The sequence below is a fragment of the Scatophagus argus genome, chromosome 11, assembly GCF_020382885.2.
Source record: "Scatophagus argus isolate fScaArg1 chromosome 11, fScaArg1.pri, whole genome shotgun sequence".
Lineage (NCBI taxonomy): Eukaryota > Metazoa > Chordata > Actinopteri > Scatophagidae > Scatophagus > Scatophagus argus.
The window spans coordinates 20429157-20445337 of record NC_058503.1 but is presented as its reverse complement, the minus strand read 5'-3'; the positions used below and the strand labels follow the sequence as shown (position 1 = coordinate 20445337).

Here is a 16181-nt window from a genome sequence, read left to right as displayed (position 1 = left end):
TGTGTCATGAGAGGGGAATCGTCAAAAAACAAGTCTGTCAGTGAAAAAAAGATCTTTAGATAGCAATGTAATTAAACATTAAACATTAATTAAACATTATCTCCTATAAAATCAGTTAGTTGCTCCCTGTCATACTTCCCTGCTTCTATTGGAATTTGATGGAGTCTTTTAATTTATTTTGGGTACAGATTTCCTGTCTGACGAGCAAGTCACAGCTCGCTCCTTCAGTCCTCTCTGGATCAGCTCCCAAAATGCGTGTTGTTGCATCTCATCTGGTGTTTTGGGCAGAGAAACCAGAACTGCTGTGTGTTACCAAGCAAATGTGTTCAATCAGCAGGGAAATTGTTCATTAGCACGGTTAGCAAGCTAAATATTGCCAGATCAGAAGGTATAAAAATATTGAGTTTTTTTGAGGTTTTAAGGTAGCTCTCTACTGTTATGATGAGTTGATGAGTTCGGTTTGAGGTTTGTTTTACTGCTAACACTAATTAAAACATATTGCTGTCCTCTTGTAAATTATGCCATTAACATGTTTCAGGTCGTTAGTTAAAATTCAGACTGGAATCATTCTCAGTGTAATTCTTAATTAACTAAAAATAAACCATAGCATATCAGAGCACAGCACTCTCTGCCATTTAAATGAGTTATGAGTGATGGTTTGTTGAGAGTAATGCCAGTGCATGCCTGTGCGAGAAAGTGGTGAAGCCAAAGCAGACATTTTGAAAGGAAGTTGGCAGGATCGGGCCTGTAAATGTGCAGATGATGAAAAGCATACCCCTTGGGAGTCTGCTTCAACAGAACTGAACATCTTAAAGGAACAGTCCAGCAGTGAAGATGAATTGTGATCTGGAGAATCATGACAGAAAGGAAGACTTCAGGTCGTCAATTCGAAAGAACAACGGTCTAAGTGAGCAAAAATAAATATCATTAAGCAAACCAAAGCAATGAAAAAAAGCGAAGAAGAAGCTCAGTGATGATGAGCCAAAACAGGACGAGCTCCCCGTGAGAAGTTAAAGAGTGGCGAGCCACACAATGCAGGGGTGAAGAACAGCGAAAGAGCTGTAATAAGACTTACGACTTAGCAAACAACATCTGTGTTGCCTCAGCTTCCTCGAAAACACAAAGGGATTGATGAGTCTAACAAGAGAACAACTGAGTGCTTTGTTGAGTCGTGTACCAACGTTATTAGCAAAACTAGACGGAGATCACGTGACCCCGCAGAGGGTTGCCCCAAAGTCATAAAACAAAGCATATAGGCTGGTCTGTTGCAACAGAAACATTCTCCCACGCCGAGCTGCAGAGCGAAAGAACAAACTGTTTTAGGAATACGCCTTGTTAGTGCAAAGAGGGGCCCAGATCACCAACACAAATAGCTGAAGTCCCCTGTGCAACTGAACGCTTCATTTGACACCACCACTACTGAACGCACTCAACACAGGACAGGGGAACATGACTTTAGCATGTGTTATGAAGTTATAATGTGAAATACTGTGAAAATAAAAATAATAGTTGTTAAAAATGAATCGGCCCGTCTGACCCAATCACAAGCAGCACTCAGCTGTCAATCATTCACTTTTATAACAAATAACAATCCAAACTTATCAGTAAGATGAGCAAATATCAGCTTGATAAAAGCTGCTTAAAAGAGAGTAAAATAAATGAATTTCAGCTGATTTTTGATTACATTTTTACACAGTGTTGTTATTAAATTTCAGAAAATGAATTACACCCAAAGTGTATATACTCCCCTAAAGCACTCATTGTATCCTTAAAGTATCCACTTATGTCGCTTATGCCAGGCTTAACAAGAAACATTTGTTGACCTCAGTGTATTTTATGAGTGAACCCAAATTGTTGACAAACGCTGAATGCTGCTTTTAAACTGCAACTTTTCCCCCCACATGTGAGCCATACATCAAGGCATCTGCTGAATTTTGACAGTTATTGGGACGGCAGTAAAAAGGCCCAACTCCTGCGTAAACACAAACCCCAGACACATCTTCATGGACGAAAACATGGCCCGCTGCCAGAGAGGAGCCGTGTAAACAGTGTCAAGCTAACCCACATCCAAATGATGTTGTGCACAGTGTGGCGCAGCCTCCTCTATCAGCTCTGACTAAACAAGGCTAAACAAGGAGTTGAATTACCAGCCTGTCTTAGAACGACCCGTGTTGTTATGTCAATGTTAGGAAGTGCTAGTTGTGGAAAAGAATAATAAATGTAACATATGAAGCTGCTTATGGGTTACATTCAAACCAAGTAAGTGCTGCTATGCCCCTAAAATGGACGTTATACAACATCCTTCACACGCAGCCCACGCCAACCTCAAACACTCCAGCGGCACATGGTGTAGTATTACTGCTACATTTTTGCCCACATTTTCTTTGTACTATCACCCACTTCAGGGAATGTGACTCAGCAGTTAAACTCTACTTTATAGGGGGTAAACTGATTCAGCCTTCAGCGGACTGAGGGAGTCCCAGTCCTGTGATCCTGCACCTCCAGGAAACAGGGATCATTAGCTCAGCCCCTCCAGTCTAATGTGGTGAACAGATCAGAGGTCATTCATCTTGAGAGGGCTTCCTTATTCGCTTTTCTCTCTCGGTCCCTGCACATGAGGATTCTCAGTATCGTTTCAAAGGTTTTCACTGCGCAAACTCAAAGCACATTAAAAAAAACAGAAGTTGAAATATGATCTGCATTCACTGTCATAGGATAACGCAATCCAGCTCCTGTACTGTAAAGGGAGAGGCACAGAAAAACACGTCAGGGTGTTTAAAAGCGGACGACATGTCCAGGGGATAAAAGAAAAAAAAATGTGGAAAAAACTGTAAGCGTACTTTTTGAAAGCATGGAAATATGTATTACTTTCAGGGCCAGGCCCAAAAGTGGCACATTATGGCGACAGTGGACATGCAAAAGTAAGGACGAGGTGTGTGTATCAAACAAATCTGAAGAAGCAAGAAGGATTTTTCCAGTGCGATAGCCAATGGACCAGTTGTTGGCCTCGTAAAACACAAGTGATTCCTTCTTCTTCTGAAACCAGAATCCAAAGTAACACTGAGTGTTCAAGCTGTGCTGTTCTGTTTCATGCAAACTTATTGCCATAAACAGCATCCAGAACAGAGAAAGCTGCAAATATTAATCACAAGTTTGTCCTGATTTGTGCAAATTAAAGTCTGCAGGAGAAAAGTCTTCTGCGTGCAATCTGATTATTAGATTAGACTGATTAGATATTTTGTCTCTAACCTCCCGTTCACCTAACATGCTCATGTTTTTGGCGAATGATGAGCTGAAAGTCGCCGCTGCAGACAAACTTAGGAAAGTGAACTTTGCAGTGAACATCATCCTTCGTACTTTATATTTTTATATTTTATATTTTTATATTTTACAGTCCACTTATTGCTCCCGGGACCTGAGTCGAGTCCTAATTTCGTACCATAAACATGTGAATGTGAGCTGGTATGACAATAAAGTTCCTTGAATCCTTGAATCCTTGAATCCTTCTCCTGCACTGCTTTCTGGCACCTGGCTTTACAGGGTAAAGTTTAGCAACAACAGCAACTCTTTTCCTTTCTTTTCTTTTCAGCACGGAAATAACAGTCAAAACAAGTCACCAACACTGAATGCTAACGCAACCAAACATAACAGTTTGCTCTCACAGGTCGTCACTCTGATGAAGAGTTAAATCAGTCACACAGTGTGTTATTGTGTACCTTTGGTGAATCCAAGCTAATCATTGAAAACACAACAATACACAAACAGTTAGAGAAACAAACTGGTCTCTGAGGTAACATTAGTGTCAATGGAGTGTGGTGGATTTAAAGAGTGCTAGTTGGATATAATGACTGTCTGAAGGTTATGTAAAACAGAAAACATTCTAAATATAACTTACACTTAAAATGACGATGATTATTATTGTTATTATTTTAGGTGAGCCCTTTTTAGGTTGCTGAAACATGTCGAGCTTCCCACCGCGGTTCTTCTGCTGCATCTCCAAACGGGGAGCATGTTGACTGCCTTCTGCTCTGAGCAACACACTGACTGTGGATAAGTATCTCACACCACCTCACTTCACTTAGCTATTAATTTAATTTATCGGCATACAAGGTAAAACAACTTGCTGAGCTTCTCTGTCTGTGCAGGTCAGCACAAGACGAAGAAAGAGTACTTCATGAATTATTAGTAAGAAAAAAAACCTAACACAGAGACAGGGCAGGCAAACGCTCTTTACCTGCACCAACTACAACCTGACATGGTTGAATAAATAACTTTTTGAAGAGCTGTCATTACTCACCTACCAGCTATTTGTAACACTACCTGCCTGAGGTTAGCTCTTCCCTCTCCATCACTCAGCTCAATAGCAGAAGCAGACTCCTGCATACATTAAAGGATGTCTGCACAGGCATGCAGCAGGCATGTTACAAAGAATATTCTTGGCAAACAGATACTGTTGTCGTAGGAGTCAAGGGAGGCTGAGGTGATACCTTTCGTACTGCTGCTCCGCTGAGCAGTTTGCTATGTTTTGTGCAGCCATGGTTTACTAGCAGGCTGAGACTCAGAGGTTTCAAGTTCCCATTTTATTGTTTTCTGTTGATAGCAAATATGTCAGCTAGGTTTCCTCCTTGCACTGATGGTATTTTTGGTGTACAAAAGTGACTGTGTGAGGTTTTCATTGTAAAATGCCTCACACATATGTCTTCCTAAACCGTGGCTCTTTTTTTCCAAGGGGAATTATACATCTTTCCTCTTGACTCATAGACCTCTGAGTGATAAATTACTCTGTTGCATTCCAGTTTGGGGCTGAAGGAGACCCCCACTCACCAGTCACACAGGGGTGGTTTACCCATCTGTAGAAGCAACTGGAATATGTGGGCCATTAATTTTTTTTCCCCCTCGGCTGTGGAAAGAAAAGGCTCACATCCCAATAAAAGTGTGACATCATCAGAGTGCATGCATTTGTTTTATACCTAGTGATTATCCCTGTGCTGCCAACTATAACTTTCTTATAAGAAAAAAGGCTCCAGTTTCTTTCCTTTCCTTTCACTTCATTTTCTTTCTTTCAGTTAAAAAATCACAGATCACTGCCATGATTGGGAGACTGTCTAATTTTTATCAGAGCTGCATATATTTTGATAAAAACTGCAGGATTAATAAAGGACTCTCCTACACTCCTATACAGCAACATATCTCATAGCTCATACAGCCAATAAAGTGATGAAGGAAGGGTTGTAGTCATTTACAAAGTTGGAGCCCAAGCTTCAAGAGTATTTCCCATATTCACATTCCCGGAGACTATGGAGTTGGTTTGACCCCATCCTCAGTGCATTGTAAGAAGAGAAGGCTTTATTACCGAGCTCCACGAGGCCTGGACATTTTCTGCCTCCGTGTGCAGAATTACCCCGCAGCTTGTGGTCACAGGGGCTTGGATGAAACCTACTTCTGCTATTACACCAAATACTCTAAACTAATTGGACCAGAGCTCTGCATAAAGGACTGTTTAAAATGGAAGTAAAATGTTCAAAAGGCTCATATTGCTGAGATGAAATGGAATGTATTGTCATGTAAAACCAATTCTGGCGGTTTAGAGGGTGGGTCCTCCTGTTTAATTTGAGTCGGTTGGTCTCATACAGTGTGTGGGTGGATTAAGTTTGTCTTTTCTTCTTTTTATTACCTGATTATAAACTTTTCTGGCTATATTCTGTCAGATGCAAGAGTCACCAAAGGGGGCTTATCTCCAGGATTCAAGAGTCTTACATATGGCACCAAAGTGAATTACCAGCGTGGTCTCGGAAAAGGTTAAAACTATCAAAGCACAAAAGTGAGCAGGAATATGGAGAACAAAGATGCAGAGTATCAGATCTATGGAAAAGAGACAACAAACTGGCTTGCAGTTAAAGGGTTAAAATTCACTGGATACTCGTGCTGATTAGCTTATTTTAGAGGCTTGAGGACACATGAAATCATGCGATGAACACTGCTTAAATACCAAAGTAACTATCTTAGGATAATATGAGTGCCGTTACCGTGATTTGAAGAAGTGCTTTGTTGTGACATGAGGTCACAGACTTTTCTGGTGCTGGTACATTGACATCAGTCATTGTTTGTGGCAGTCGTGGATCAGCGGTTAGGGTGTCGGACCCGTAACCGGTGGATCGCTGGTTCGATTCCCCGTACTGGTGTCCATGGCTGAGGTACCCTTGAGCAAGGTACCTAACCCTCACTGCTCCCCGGGCGCTGCACGCGGTCGCCCACTGCCCCGGGTTTGCTGTGTGTGTGTGCACGTCACTTGGGTGGGTTAAATGCAGAGAACAAATTTCGTTGGAGTGAGTTCCCTCCAATGACAAAATACGTCACTTTCATTAACTCTTCATGCATGGCTAAAGCCGCTATAATTGTAGGACAGTCTGTGTCAGATTAAGCTGAAAAGTATGAACTCAAGTATTTCTTCATCTCTTCAAATCAAGTCTGAGCCCCCATCAAACCTGAGCACACAATACAGCAAGTTGCCTGCCAGTTTCCAATCAGTTTGACAGCCGTGCTGCAGGCCCGAGGACATGCAAAGTGCTTTAAGCCTATATAAAGCCTCCGCTGCACTCACAAACATGCAAGTTCTGTCCTGCTCCATGTGAAAGCCTTCCAGTATGATACTTTGGCTGGAAACGTTAAGGCGAAGTTAGCTTTTCATATTTCTTAAGCTCAAGTGGAATTTTTGCAAAAGGAATTACTTTGAGATAATGAAAATGCTCATCCAACTTTGTAGAAATCACAAGGATCAAAGAAAATTGAAGTCAATGAGAGTCTATTCGAGTGTTGGGTCTGTTGGTCTTCCATCTGTTGGTGCCCTTACAAGTACTGAGTCTGATACCCAACCCTAATCTTCAGAGAGTGAAGCATCACCTACAGTCCGACAGTAAAAAGAATCCACACTGGAACAAAGACAGGGAAGGCTTTGGTGGAGCTGAGGAGGGTCACATAAGCAGCAACACCAAGAGATGATGCTGATGGGCTGAGACACAAATCACAATCCTCCTGAAAAGTCAGGCCCACTACTCTTTGGACAGTTTTAATGAATGGCCAGAAAAGTGCACATTTGCCATTTGCTGAGATGCATGTGAAGTTGTCTGATGGCTGTGAGCAATCATCACATCTCACTTAAGAGTTGGATGAACTCCTGAGAGGTCATCATAATCCCCCAGTCTGTTGCATCTTGTTTCTCTCTTTCAGACCCCCCATGATCTCGTGGGAACTACGTCTATCAAGGCAAACCACAAAAAAGAAAGGAAGAATGACCACTGAGACCTGCCCATGTCATAACTTTTTTATAAATTAAAATACATGAGAAGTCATTTTAATACAATATCCTTCTTCTTTTGTTTCATAAAAATGTTTTATTTTACATTTATTTGTATCATTTAATATTATTTATTTGGGAAACACCTGCGTGTTGTAATCGCTGTGCTAAAAACTCTAACTGTCCCAGATGTTGAGGTGGGGCCAGTCAGAGCAGACAATTATCAAGATCTGTTGTTGTACTCCGATTTAAAGCCACAACAGTTGAAAGGAATTTCAATGCAGAGTGCAGTGTGCAAACTCAGCTTTGTGAGAGTCCAGCGTGGTTGCTTCAAGGCTTGGTGTGCTAACGCTCTTCATACGAAAACAATGTCTTGAGTCAGTGCAAAGCTATCCTGCCAGTGATCGCGTACACACAGCCAATAGACGTTGGCTTCTTTTCACACAGTGTGCAAATTTAAAAGAAATTCTTAAAGGAAACCTCCAAACATCATTTCAGTAACCATTTTAATAGTGAGAATATTCAATCAGAACCGTTGCTTCAAATGCTGAAATGTGTTAAGTCACATGTCTGCCCACCATTTTCCCCTCTTTGTGCCTCTCAGCTCTTCTGTCTGGAAAGTAAACAAATGTCTGAGTCCGGCACTCAAAGGCAGGACTTCCATCCCCCTCAAAGATAGCTAGCCAATGACTCATGCTCACTGGCCTCAGCTCTCCTCACATTTTCCACAAGGTGCAAATCATTTCCCCACAACCATGTAAACCCAAATGTACATGTGGTTAAGCATTAGGCCTCTCTAAAAACCTTTATACTGCTTATTTGCTCTGGTTGTTCCAGTTCTCTGGCTGTTCCTGCTAGTTTTAAGAAGCTGAAAACTGAATAGCCGAATCTATTCGGTGCTACAGGCAAACTGACATCCTATTTGAGGCTAGCTCTAGCAAAATAAGTATTCATTACATTTGTAAGTACAGATGATTGATTGTAATACTTAAAACAAACTAAAAATATATGTATGTACAATCATTCTGTTTAAAGGCATTCTGCCAGAATCACCTTCTTTCACATTTATGTATATTTTTCAACATCAAAAAGTATTCATAGAAGGCAGAGCACATGCCGTGATATACACCCAGATACTGACACACACTGGGATGGATGGATTCCTATTTCCAACTACTCTCTGCTGAAGTGAATTTATTTTTTGGCATAAATGAAGATCCTCTCCTTACTTCCTACTTTAGTGCTCCCACATTACTGAGGAAATCCCTTCTCCAGATTTCTCGCTGTTTGCTCAAAGAAGCTTGTCTGAGACTGTGACTGATGACTGCTCTGTTATGGCTTCGTTTACTCATTTGTTACCAGACATTCCTGTTTGTTGGTCTGTTTGAGAAGTGTGTCAGGACTTGTTCTGATCGCTGCTCGACAATCTATTTGAGAGCATCCATCAGTACCACTCTTGTCAGAGGAAACGGCAGAGAGGACATGAAAATAGAGGTTAAATTCAGAGGTCCACTCGCCTTAAACGTGACCAGTCGAGTTGTCATATCAACACACAAAGTTATGTTTATTGTCCAGCGATACTCACAAACTCACTTTGTATTTCCTTCCTGCTCAATCATTTACAAAGCTTTTTTCTAGCCTTTTGAAACTTGCATTGTTTATATCCATGTTTACTTCCCAGCAGTTTACTCTTTGCTGATTGATTGCTGCACTTCTTGGCACGTTACTGCTACCTGTAGATCAGTGGAGAAGTCCAGCACTGTTGGCAGTAAAGTGTATCACATCACCCATATGCACAAGGCAAGCAAAACAGGGACCCACTGATGTTAAAACTGCTCCATAGCACTACTAGTGGCCAAAGAATAAACAGGGTACCTTTAAAGCTGCGCTAATGAAAATGTTTGGATTATCAGTGGATCAAGAGTCCGTTGTGTGATGCATAATATGGACGATATCACGTCTTGTAGCATAAGCACAAGGAATTATTGTTTGATCCTCTTCTCATTTGCAGTGCTGCCAGACTTTATTATCCATTCATTACTCACTCTTTTCATTTTCAAAAATGAAAGTTTCCAGCTACAGCAGACAACTTATTCCAGTGTGAAAAGCACTGATAAATCCACTGTACCAACAAATGGTCACCAAAGTGAGCCACTAGCTGCTTAACTTAGGAGCACCTAGCAAGCTAAAGTCATTTATTAGGAGTTGGGAGATACCACCAAAACTAAAGTTAAAATAAGAGTGAATATTGAAATAGTGACCAGGAACACAGGACACACGCTCAAGTCAACTGATATTCCGTCACTGCTTTGTTGTAAGCAATGGACATGCAAAGTTGGTGACTAGCTGGTGGACAAAGTGGAGCAGGTAGCTGCTATATGTTTCTCAGGATTTGGTGGAGACCAGAGCTAAAGGAAGAGTGAATAATCTGAAATGGAGTCACGTTTTTTTGTGCCGGCAGGATGTGTGAAAATACAAGTGTTTGTCCTAGCACGTTCACCATGTAGTCGTAATGATGTGATTATTCCACTTCCCTCAAGGGGCTGAAAAAGATGTGTTAATGTGCCACTTTCTATGAAGCTGGGATAAGCTAATTTGAAATAAATCACCCCCTCTTTATTGTGAACATAATTTATATCCACATTGTATTAAGTGACAGTGAAGTTGAAACAGTAATTGTGGTGATTCACTCATTGCCAAACATCCTTTTGGCCTGTTTTCTTCAGGATACTGTGCCCTCGTGTCAAGAGTTCAGCAGGAAGACCGAGGAAGCAATTCATTTCTCTTTGGGGCAGGGGAAGTCGCTGCAGCATGCGGCGTTCATATGTGGGCACTGAGCAGGGCCCCTGGTGTAGGTTACAAGGGTTTCCTCACACATGCTTGAAGGAAATGTGCTTTATGCTAAAACCAACAGGCCCCAGATGTCCAGATGAGTTTTGAGTTACGTGATCAAAGAAGCTGATTGGATGAGACAGTTTCATCTTCAGTGTCCATAACAAAGTGATGTTCAGTTTTCGAACAGTGACGTGTGACACTCAAAGGATTGATACTAAACGACACACTGCAAACATTGTTTGGAAATGAAAGCAGCAATGCAGCTTTGGTAATATAATATTTATTGAGCACTAGTGGTTCATTAATCCACCATGAAAACAGAGGATAAGGATCATGAATCAGGAGGACAAATCTGTCCTAATCTGGCTGATTGATATTACGAGATATTATATACGTTTCAGTGACAGACACACGGCTGTCGTGTGTCTGACCACATGACAGATATACAACATGTATAGTTTAAAAAAAATTGGCTTAATATAGTGAGTTCTTGTTGGTGTTGGACATTTTGTACTTTGTTCTTTCTGTTAAGGAAATCAGTTTTTCTTGTTTCAAGTTGTCTCCTGTTGTCTCTATTTTATTGGCTTCAAATGTCTTCTGGGTTTTGGGGGGGGGGAAGATGACTTTAGCAGATGAGCCAAGCTGCATGAGCGAAGCTGCATGTTGGGATAGAAGGGAAAGTCATCACAGCCTTGGCAGCTGGAGGCTGATGCTCACTTCTGGGAGGGAGGGAGGACCATCGAAGTACAAGAAGGAGATAGCACAGGGGAGATTTTTCCGCTGTAGGAAGTTCGCTCACCGCTTACATTGTCTGGGAGAATTCTGTCAAGACTTCCTGCCGATGCAGTCAGCTCTTTCAGGAGTTTCACTTTCAGTGCAACAAAGGGGCAGGTTTTGTGTGATTTTATCAAAGACAGGCTTCATCTGGATCAAGTTTAACAAGGCAAAACTCAAAGTCAAAATACAAACACACATCCTCAATAATATATCCACAACAAAATCATTTTATCTTTTACAAATTCACGACACCAGCTTTGTTTACCCTGGCATTAGCTGGTAAAAGCTCCTGTGTTCAACTGGCTTACAGCACAGCAGCCGGGCTCTTCACAAAAGCTGCATACAAACTGAACTCAGATTCATTCTGTGAGATTTTACTGATCACATATATAGTGGTTAATGGCTTGGCTCCAACCTACAGTACACTCTGGAATTTACCCTCAGGTCTGCCAATAAGTTTTCCCTTGAACATCCCAAACATTCAAAGGGTAATCAGAGCGTCCAAACCTTGGAACAGTCTGCCTGAAGCCATAAGAAAGCATTTTACTATTTTTTGTATAACAATTATTTGGGAATTTGATGGCTTTATTAGACAGAAACAACAGTAGAGAGATGACAGGAAATGAGAAGAGGCAGAGACGGGGGAGGACATGCAAAGAAGGGGTGTTGCAGTTTTTCATTGCAGCTCAGACTCACATAGAATTTGTAATGTGCAATGACATAAAACGTCTCTGGCAGTGGAAATGACCAGGAGCCTTCCAGAGCCATCAAATATTGTCTTTTTACTGTCTCAGCACGCAGTGCTTACTTTCAAACCCCCATTAAAAGCTGACTTAAAAAAATGTTCTAAAATGACATAAATGTTTTATGTCCTCTAATTCTTATTGATACTCTTTGATTCCCTGAAACATGTTTTATTATGGTCTGAAAAGTGATACTTGAAGATACAGCTGTGTCAAATATCTTCAAAAATGTCGCTCATCCAGAGGTTTCTTTTATCTTTGATGGCTGACAGCATCATACAGTACAGTCTAATGTAATATATGGAGATATGCATTTTTTCCACAGGCTCCATGTGCATTTCATCTGCTCCTACATTCTTCCTGGCCAATGCAGTAGTTTAGTTTGCGAGAAAGTAAGAGGAGTAAAAGGAATTCTTCCTTCCAGATTAAAATACGTGTAATCTTTGAAAAACAGTGGAAACAGTGTTAGTTTATGGTTATGGGTGGCCACTTCGGCTGAGGAATGGTGAGCTTGCTGATGGTGCCTGAGCTCTGCCTGCAGGTTCTGTTTATTTCAGTATTTTGGCAGGCGTAGCCTTGGAGACTTAAGCACTGCTAATTATTTCCATTTTCTGTTTCAGTCCAAATCTAAGGTTATTTGGTATCGCATCAAAGAGGCGCCGTGGTGTCTGTCAATACCATCAGATCCATGTGAACCGAGGATGCCTGAGAAAGGAGCGCAGAATGTTCAGCTGCTGACTGGGGGCGTTTTTGCTGAACAAAACATGCATCAGTAAGACCAAACAAGATAAATGATAATAAAATGATAAACCTCCTATTTTTTAAGGGTGATGAAAATGTATCCAACATCAGAGCAGCTGCTGCAGTCGCCTGTGTGAACTACAGAGACATTTTAGATGGAGGAGTGACACACAGGATGATGCCAGTTGTACCATAGCAGAGTTTTTCTTAACTACTTCCTTCTACAGCAGCCTTATCAAGATAAAGTGATCACAAACAAACTCTGCCTTTTGAAACTCTACACACCCTCAGAGTTGAGCTTGCAGACGTGAACTCAACCCTGCAGACGCTTAATACAAAATATCAGTACAAGCAACTGAATTTATTCATCACACGTGTATGAAAGCAACTAGATGGCATGAAGCTGCATTACATGCAAAAGGAATTTCATGTTTCTGTGTGTTGGTTGCCTGGTCCGTTTGTGTGTTTCACTGCCATATAAAGTATGTTCATGATGTGTGCGATTAAGCTTAGAAAGGAAAGATATTAAGCATGTGTTGATTCAAAATTGTACAAAAGAACAAAATTAGTAGTAGAAAATGGCGCTCTGACGTCAGTGCAGCTGTAGGTTATGCTCTTTCATTTGCTGAGGTAAAACAGTAAGTCGGTACTTCTTTCTGACCGTGCTCTGCAGAAGCACAGTACCAATGTACCTCAGTCTCCATCTTTGTTTCCATCATTTATGGATAACCTTGACTTGATGCTCACACATATCTGACCTGTACCATTTCATTCAGTCTCAACAAAAGAGAGTTTTATTTCACAGTCCAGTTAAAGAAGCTAACAACATTTTTGTGATTGTGATTTTTGTAATAAAGCAGGAAGCAGAGCTGGATTATTATCACCAAACCCCCTGAAATCTAATTCTCATCCCTTTTTTAAAATTACTCTTCGTGATGACAGCATAATGTTTTAATTGTACCTTTATGTAAAATGAAACCAGAAGTTGTAGATTGATTGATTGCTGCCTATCAGATCACCCAAGAAGTAAAGGTATACTGTAAAACCTCTGTATTGTGAACAACATGTCATTGATTTAATTTAACCTCTTAATGTACCTTGAATTTCCCTCCAGATCAATAAAGTATCTATCTGCAGTAACGATGCCATTAATACTTAACAGAATTCCTGAAATCATGCATAGCGACAAAGCGACTGCAGTAGCCTCTGAAAACATTTAAAATCGCTCATTCATTTATTTAACCATGGAGGCACAAAGAGAACAAATCTTTCTGGTTGATACACACATTTTCAAGAGGTCTTTCTCAACCCAAGCCCTAATATCATGTTCTTTGGTTATGCAACGGTCAAACAAGTGAGGACGTGACCAGAATGCAGCTGACTGTAACAGACAATAGACCTTTTTTAGCTGAGAAGACCACATCTCTGCTAATGTAGCAGAGATGTGGGAGATGTAATATGTACTACAGTACATATCATACTATGTTCAGAGTCAAACTATGAGGGTCACCTTAAGGTCATTAATTCAGGTGAAATATGAAATATTACATATTGTCTCTTTGACCAATAAGATAAACACGGCAGAGTGTAGAACTGATGTGGAACTGATGCTTCTTGCGAGTCCTGTTGCAGGGGGGCTCTGAAGAGGCTGACCTGGATTGTGGGCGGGGCCAACAAGAAACCAGCTGTCTTTCTCTTTAGCTCTGCTCCAGTCTCTTGAACCCACCCCCACGTCCCACCCCTCTGTACACACACACACACACACACGCGGAGAGACAAACACACACACTTACACCCTGTCTGATGGAAAGCCAATCACCTGATGCTTTTAGCACCTTGTGAACATGGCACACAGCTGTTTCCTGTCACACACTTCAGGGTTAGTTGTGTGTGGCAAAGCCTGGATCATTTTAATGAGTTTAAATCGAAATAAAACTTCATTGTTCAAATAGATCCAAAGGTGTATTGAAGGTTATATATTTAAACACGTGTGTGGGAGTTTGTTGAACTGTAATCACTAGCAGTAAGATGTATTTGTTTTATGGTCTCTCTCGAGATGTTAGATGTTGTTCTAAATTCGGTAAGCGTTAACTGATGGTACAATTGAGTCACACCAGCTGTAACTTTACCGAACATGAATCAAAGGCTTTTTAAAGAGTCATTTCAGTGACTTGGAAAACTAAACTACAGCAGATTCCTTCATGTCCTTTGGGGAGGGGAGAAGGAAAGGCTCAGCCTTCCCAGTAGTCTGATTTGATAGAGACAATGTCAAATTAGGACTTTAATCCATCAACTTTATTTGTCTGTTATTGTAAATCTTGCATCATGATGGATTTATAGGAGCACATGTTCTGTGTCAACGATAACAGTAATATATTAGATTTTGCTGAATTAAGTCCAGAGGAAGAACTTAATATTCTCACTGATCTCTGATCAATTTTGAAAATTGCTGTCCTATCAGATGTGAAACTGGTATTTGCACTGTAGGTGGATTCTGTGTTCTCGCCATAAGTCAAGAGGTCCTGACCTCAGATTTCTCTCTAAATTTACACCCTGGATTCCCTATCATGACCACCTACAACCATGACCACCCACAGTGACTGTCATGCACCGTTTGCTTTTTATTCCACTTTGTACACCTTTGATTTGGGACAGTGCAACTAAAGAGGTGCCACCGATGTCATAACTAATATTGGGACAAATGATTAGAATTACTTAGCGAGAAGTAATATTGTGAGCTGCAATGTCTCGACTACAGTGTTTATTCAGAAAACAATAGAATTGTAAAGTCTATTCTTACTTTTAATTGCTCAGTAAAAAGGGATTCTCAGCTTACTGTGTGTCTTGTTTGGTGCCCCAGAGACAGCAATAAAACAGCAGTTTTATGATCTTGCTTAGCAACCACTTCTGAAGAGAGACAGAAATCAGCGACACCTTCAAACAAGCAAAGTCATTTTTCCTTATCTGTTCCCTGGCATCTTTTACTGTTAAGACCGTCTGAGAGGATCACACTGTGAGACAGCTCGACAGACAGAGAGAATCACTGGAAAGTATGAGAAGTTGTGAACATGGGTGTAGTTCTCCCACAGCCTGTGAGAGGATGGTTATGGGAGAGGGCTGACAAAAGGGGGAGGAAAATTAGGCTCGCCAGCATTCTTCTCATTTAAAGCTGTAACTACACAAAAAAGCACTCACGCAGTCTGGGCTGGGTCTGCTTGCTGCTTACAAGGAGGGGTACTCTTGACTTCATGGTGGTGCAGTGATAACCTGAGCATTTTTTTCTTCATTTTCATCCTTTTTTTCCCCTTTGCTTTGTGCACAAGGAAGGCTCATGTCTTTCTTATAGACATGATGAGCTTTGTGCATTTAAGGACTTTCCTTTTTCTCGTAGTCTCCGTAGCCCAGGTTTTGATTGTTACATGTCAAGACGGGACCAGTGGTAAGTGAACCCCTCTGTTGTTTATTTTAACAACTGATTGCTGATGGGTATGATGTGGGAAGCAGCTGATGGACATTTGTTTGGACTTTTTTGTTTGTGCTTGTAACTAGCAGTTGGGTTTAGTGGTACAAATTCCCTCTTTGCATCAGAATCTCCTTTAAGTGAGCTCTTGATAAAAGCAGATTTGAAGGCAGATTTGTCAGATATTCCTAATTTCTTGTGTCCTGTTTTGGATTTTGTCATGCCACAGTGAATCCTCCTTGGACATGACAACTTCATTTGCTCTGTTTCCTTGTTAAGAAAGCCTGCTTTCTGTTCGATAGCAGTGGGAAACGTGCATGGAACATGTGAG

The 16181-nt window shown here is 41.0% G+C and overlaps 1 protein-coding gene across 2 annotated transcripts in view; it reads left to right on the top strand.

The window, feature by feature from the left end:
* The first annotated feature begins 15557 nt into the window (after window positions 1–15557).
* Window positions 15558–16181, top strand: part of col5a2a (collagen, type V, alpha 2a) — a 38159-nt gene continuing 37535 nt past the window's right edge. For both annotated transcript variants that reach the window (XM_046405006.1, XM_046405005.1), the window contains exon 1: window positions 15558–15829. In XM_046405006.1, the coding sequence (XP_046260962.1) occupies window positions 15739–15829 (91 nt within the window). In that variant the 5' untranslated portion in view covers window positions 15558–15738. The remainder of the gene's footprint in view (window positions 15830–16181) is intronic.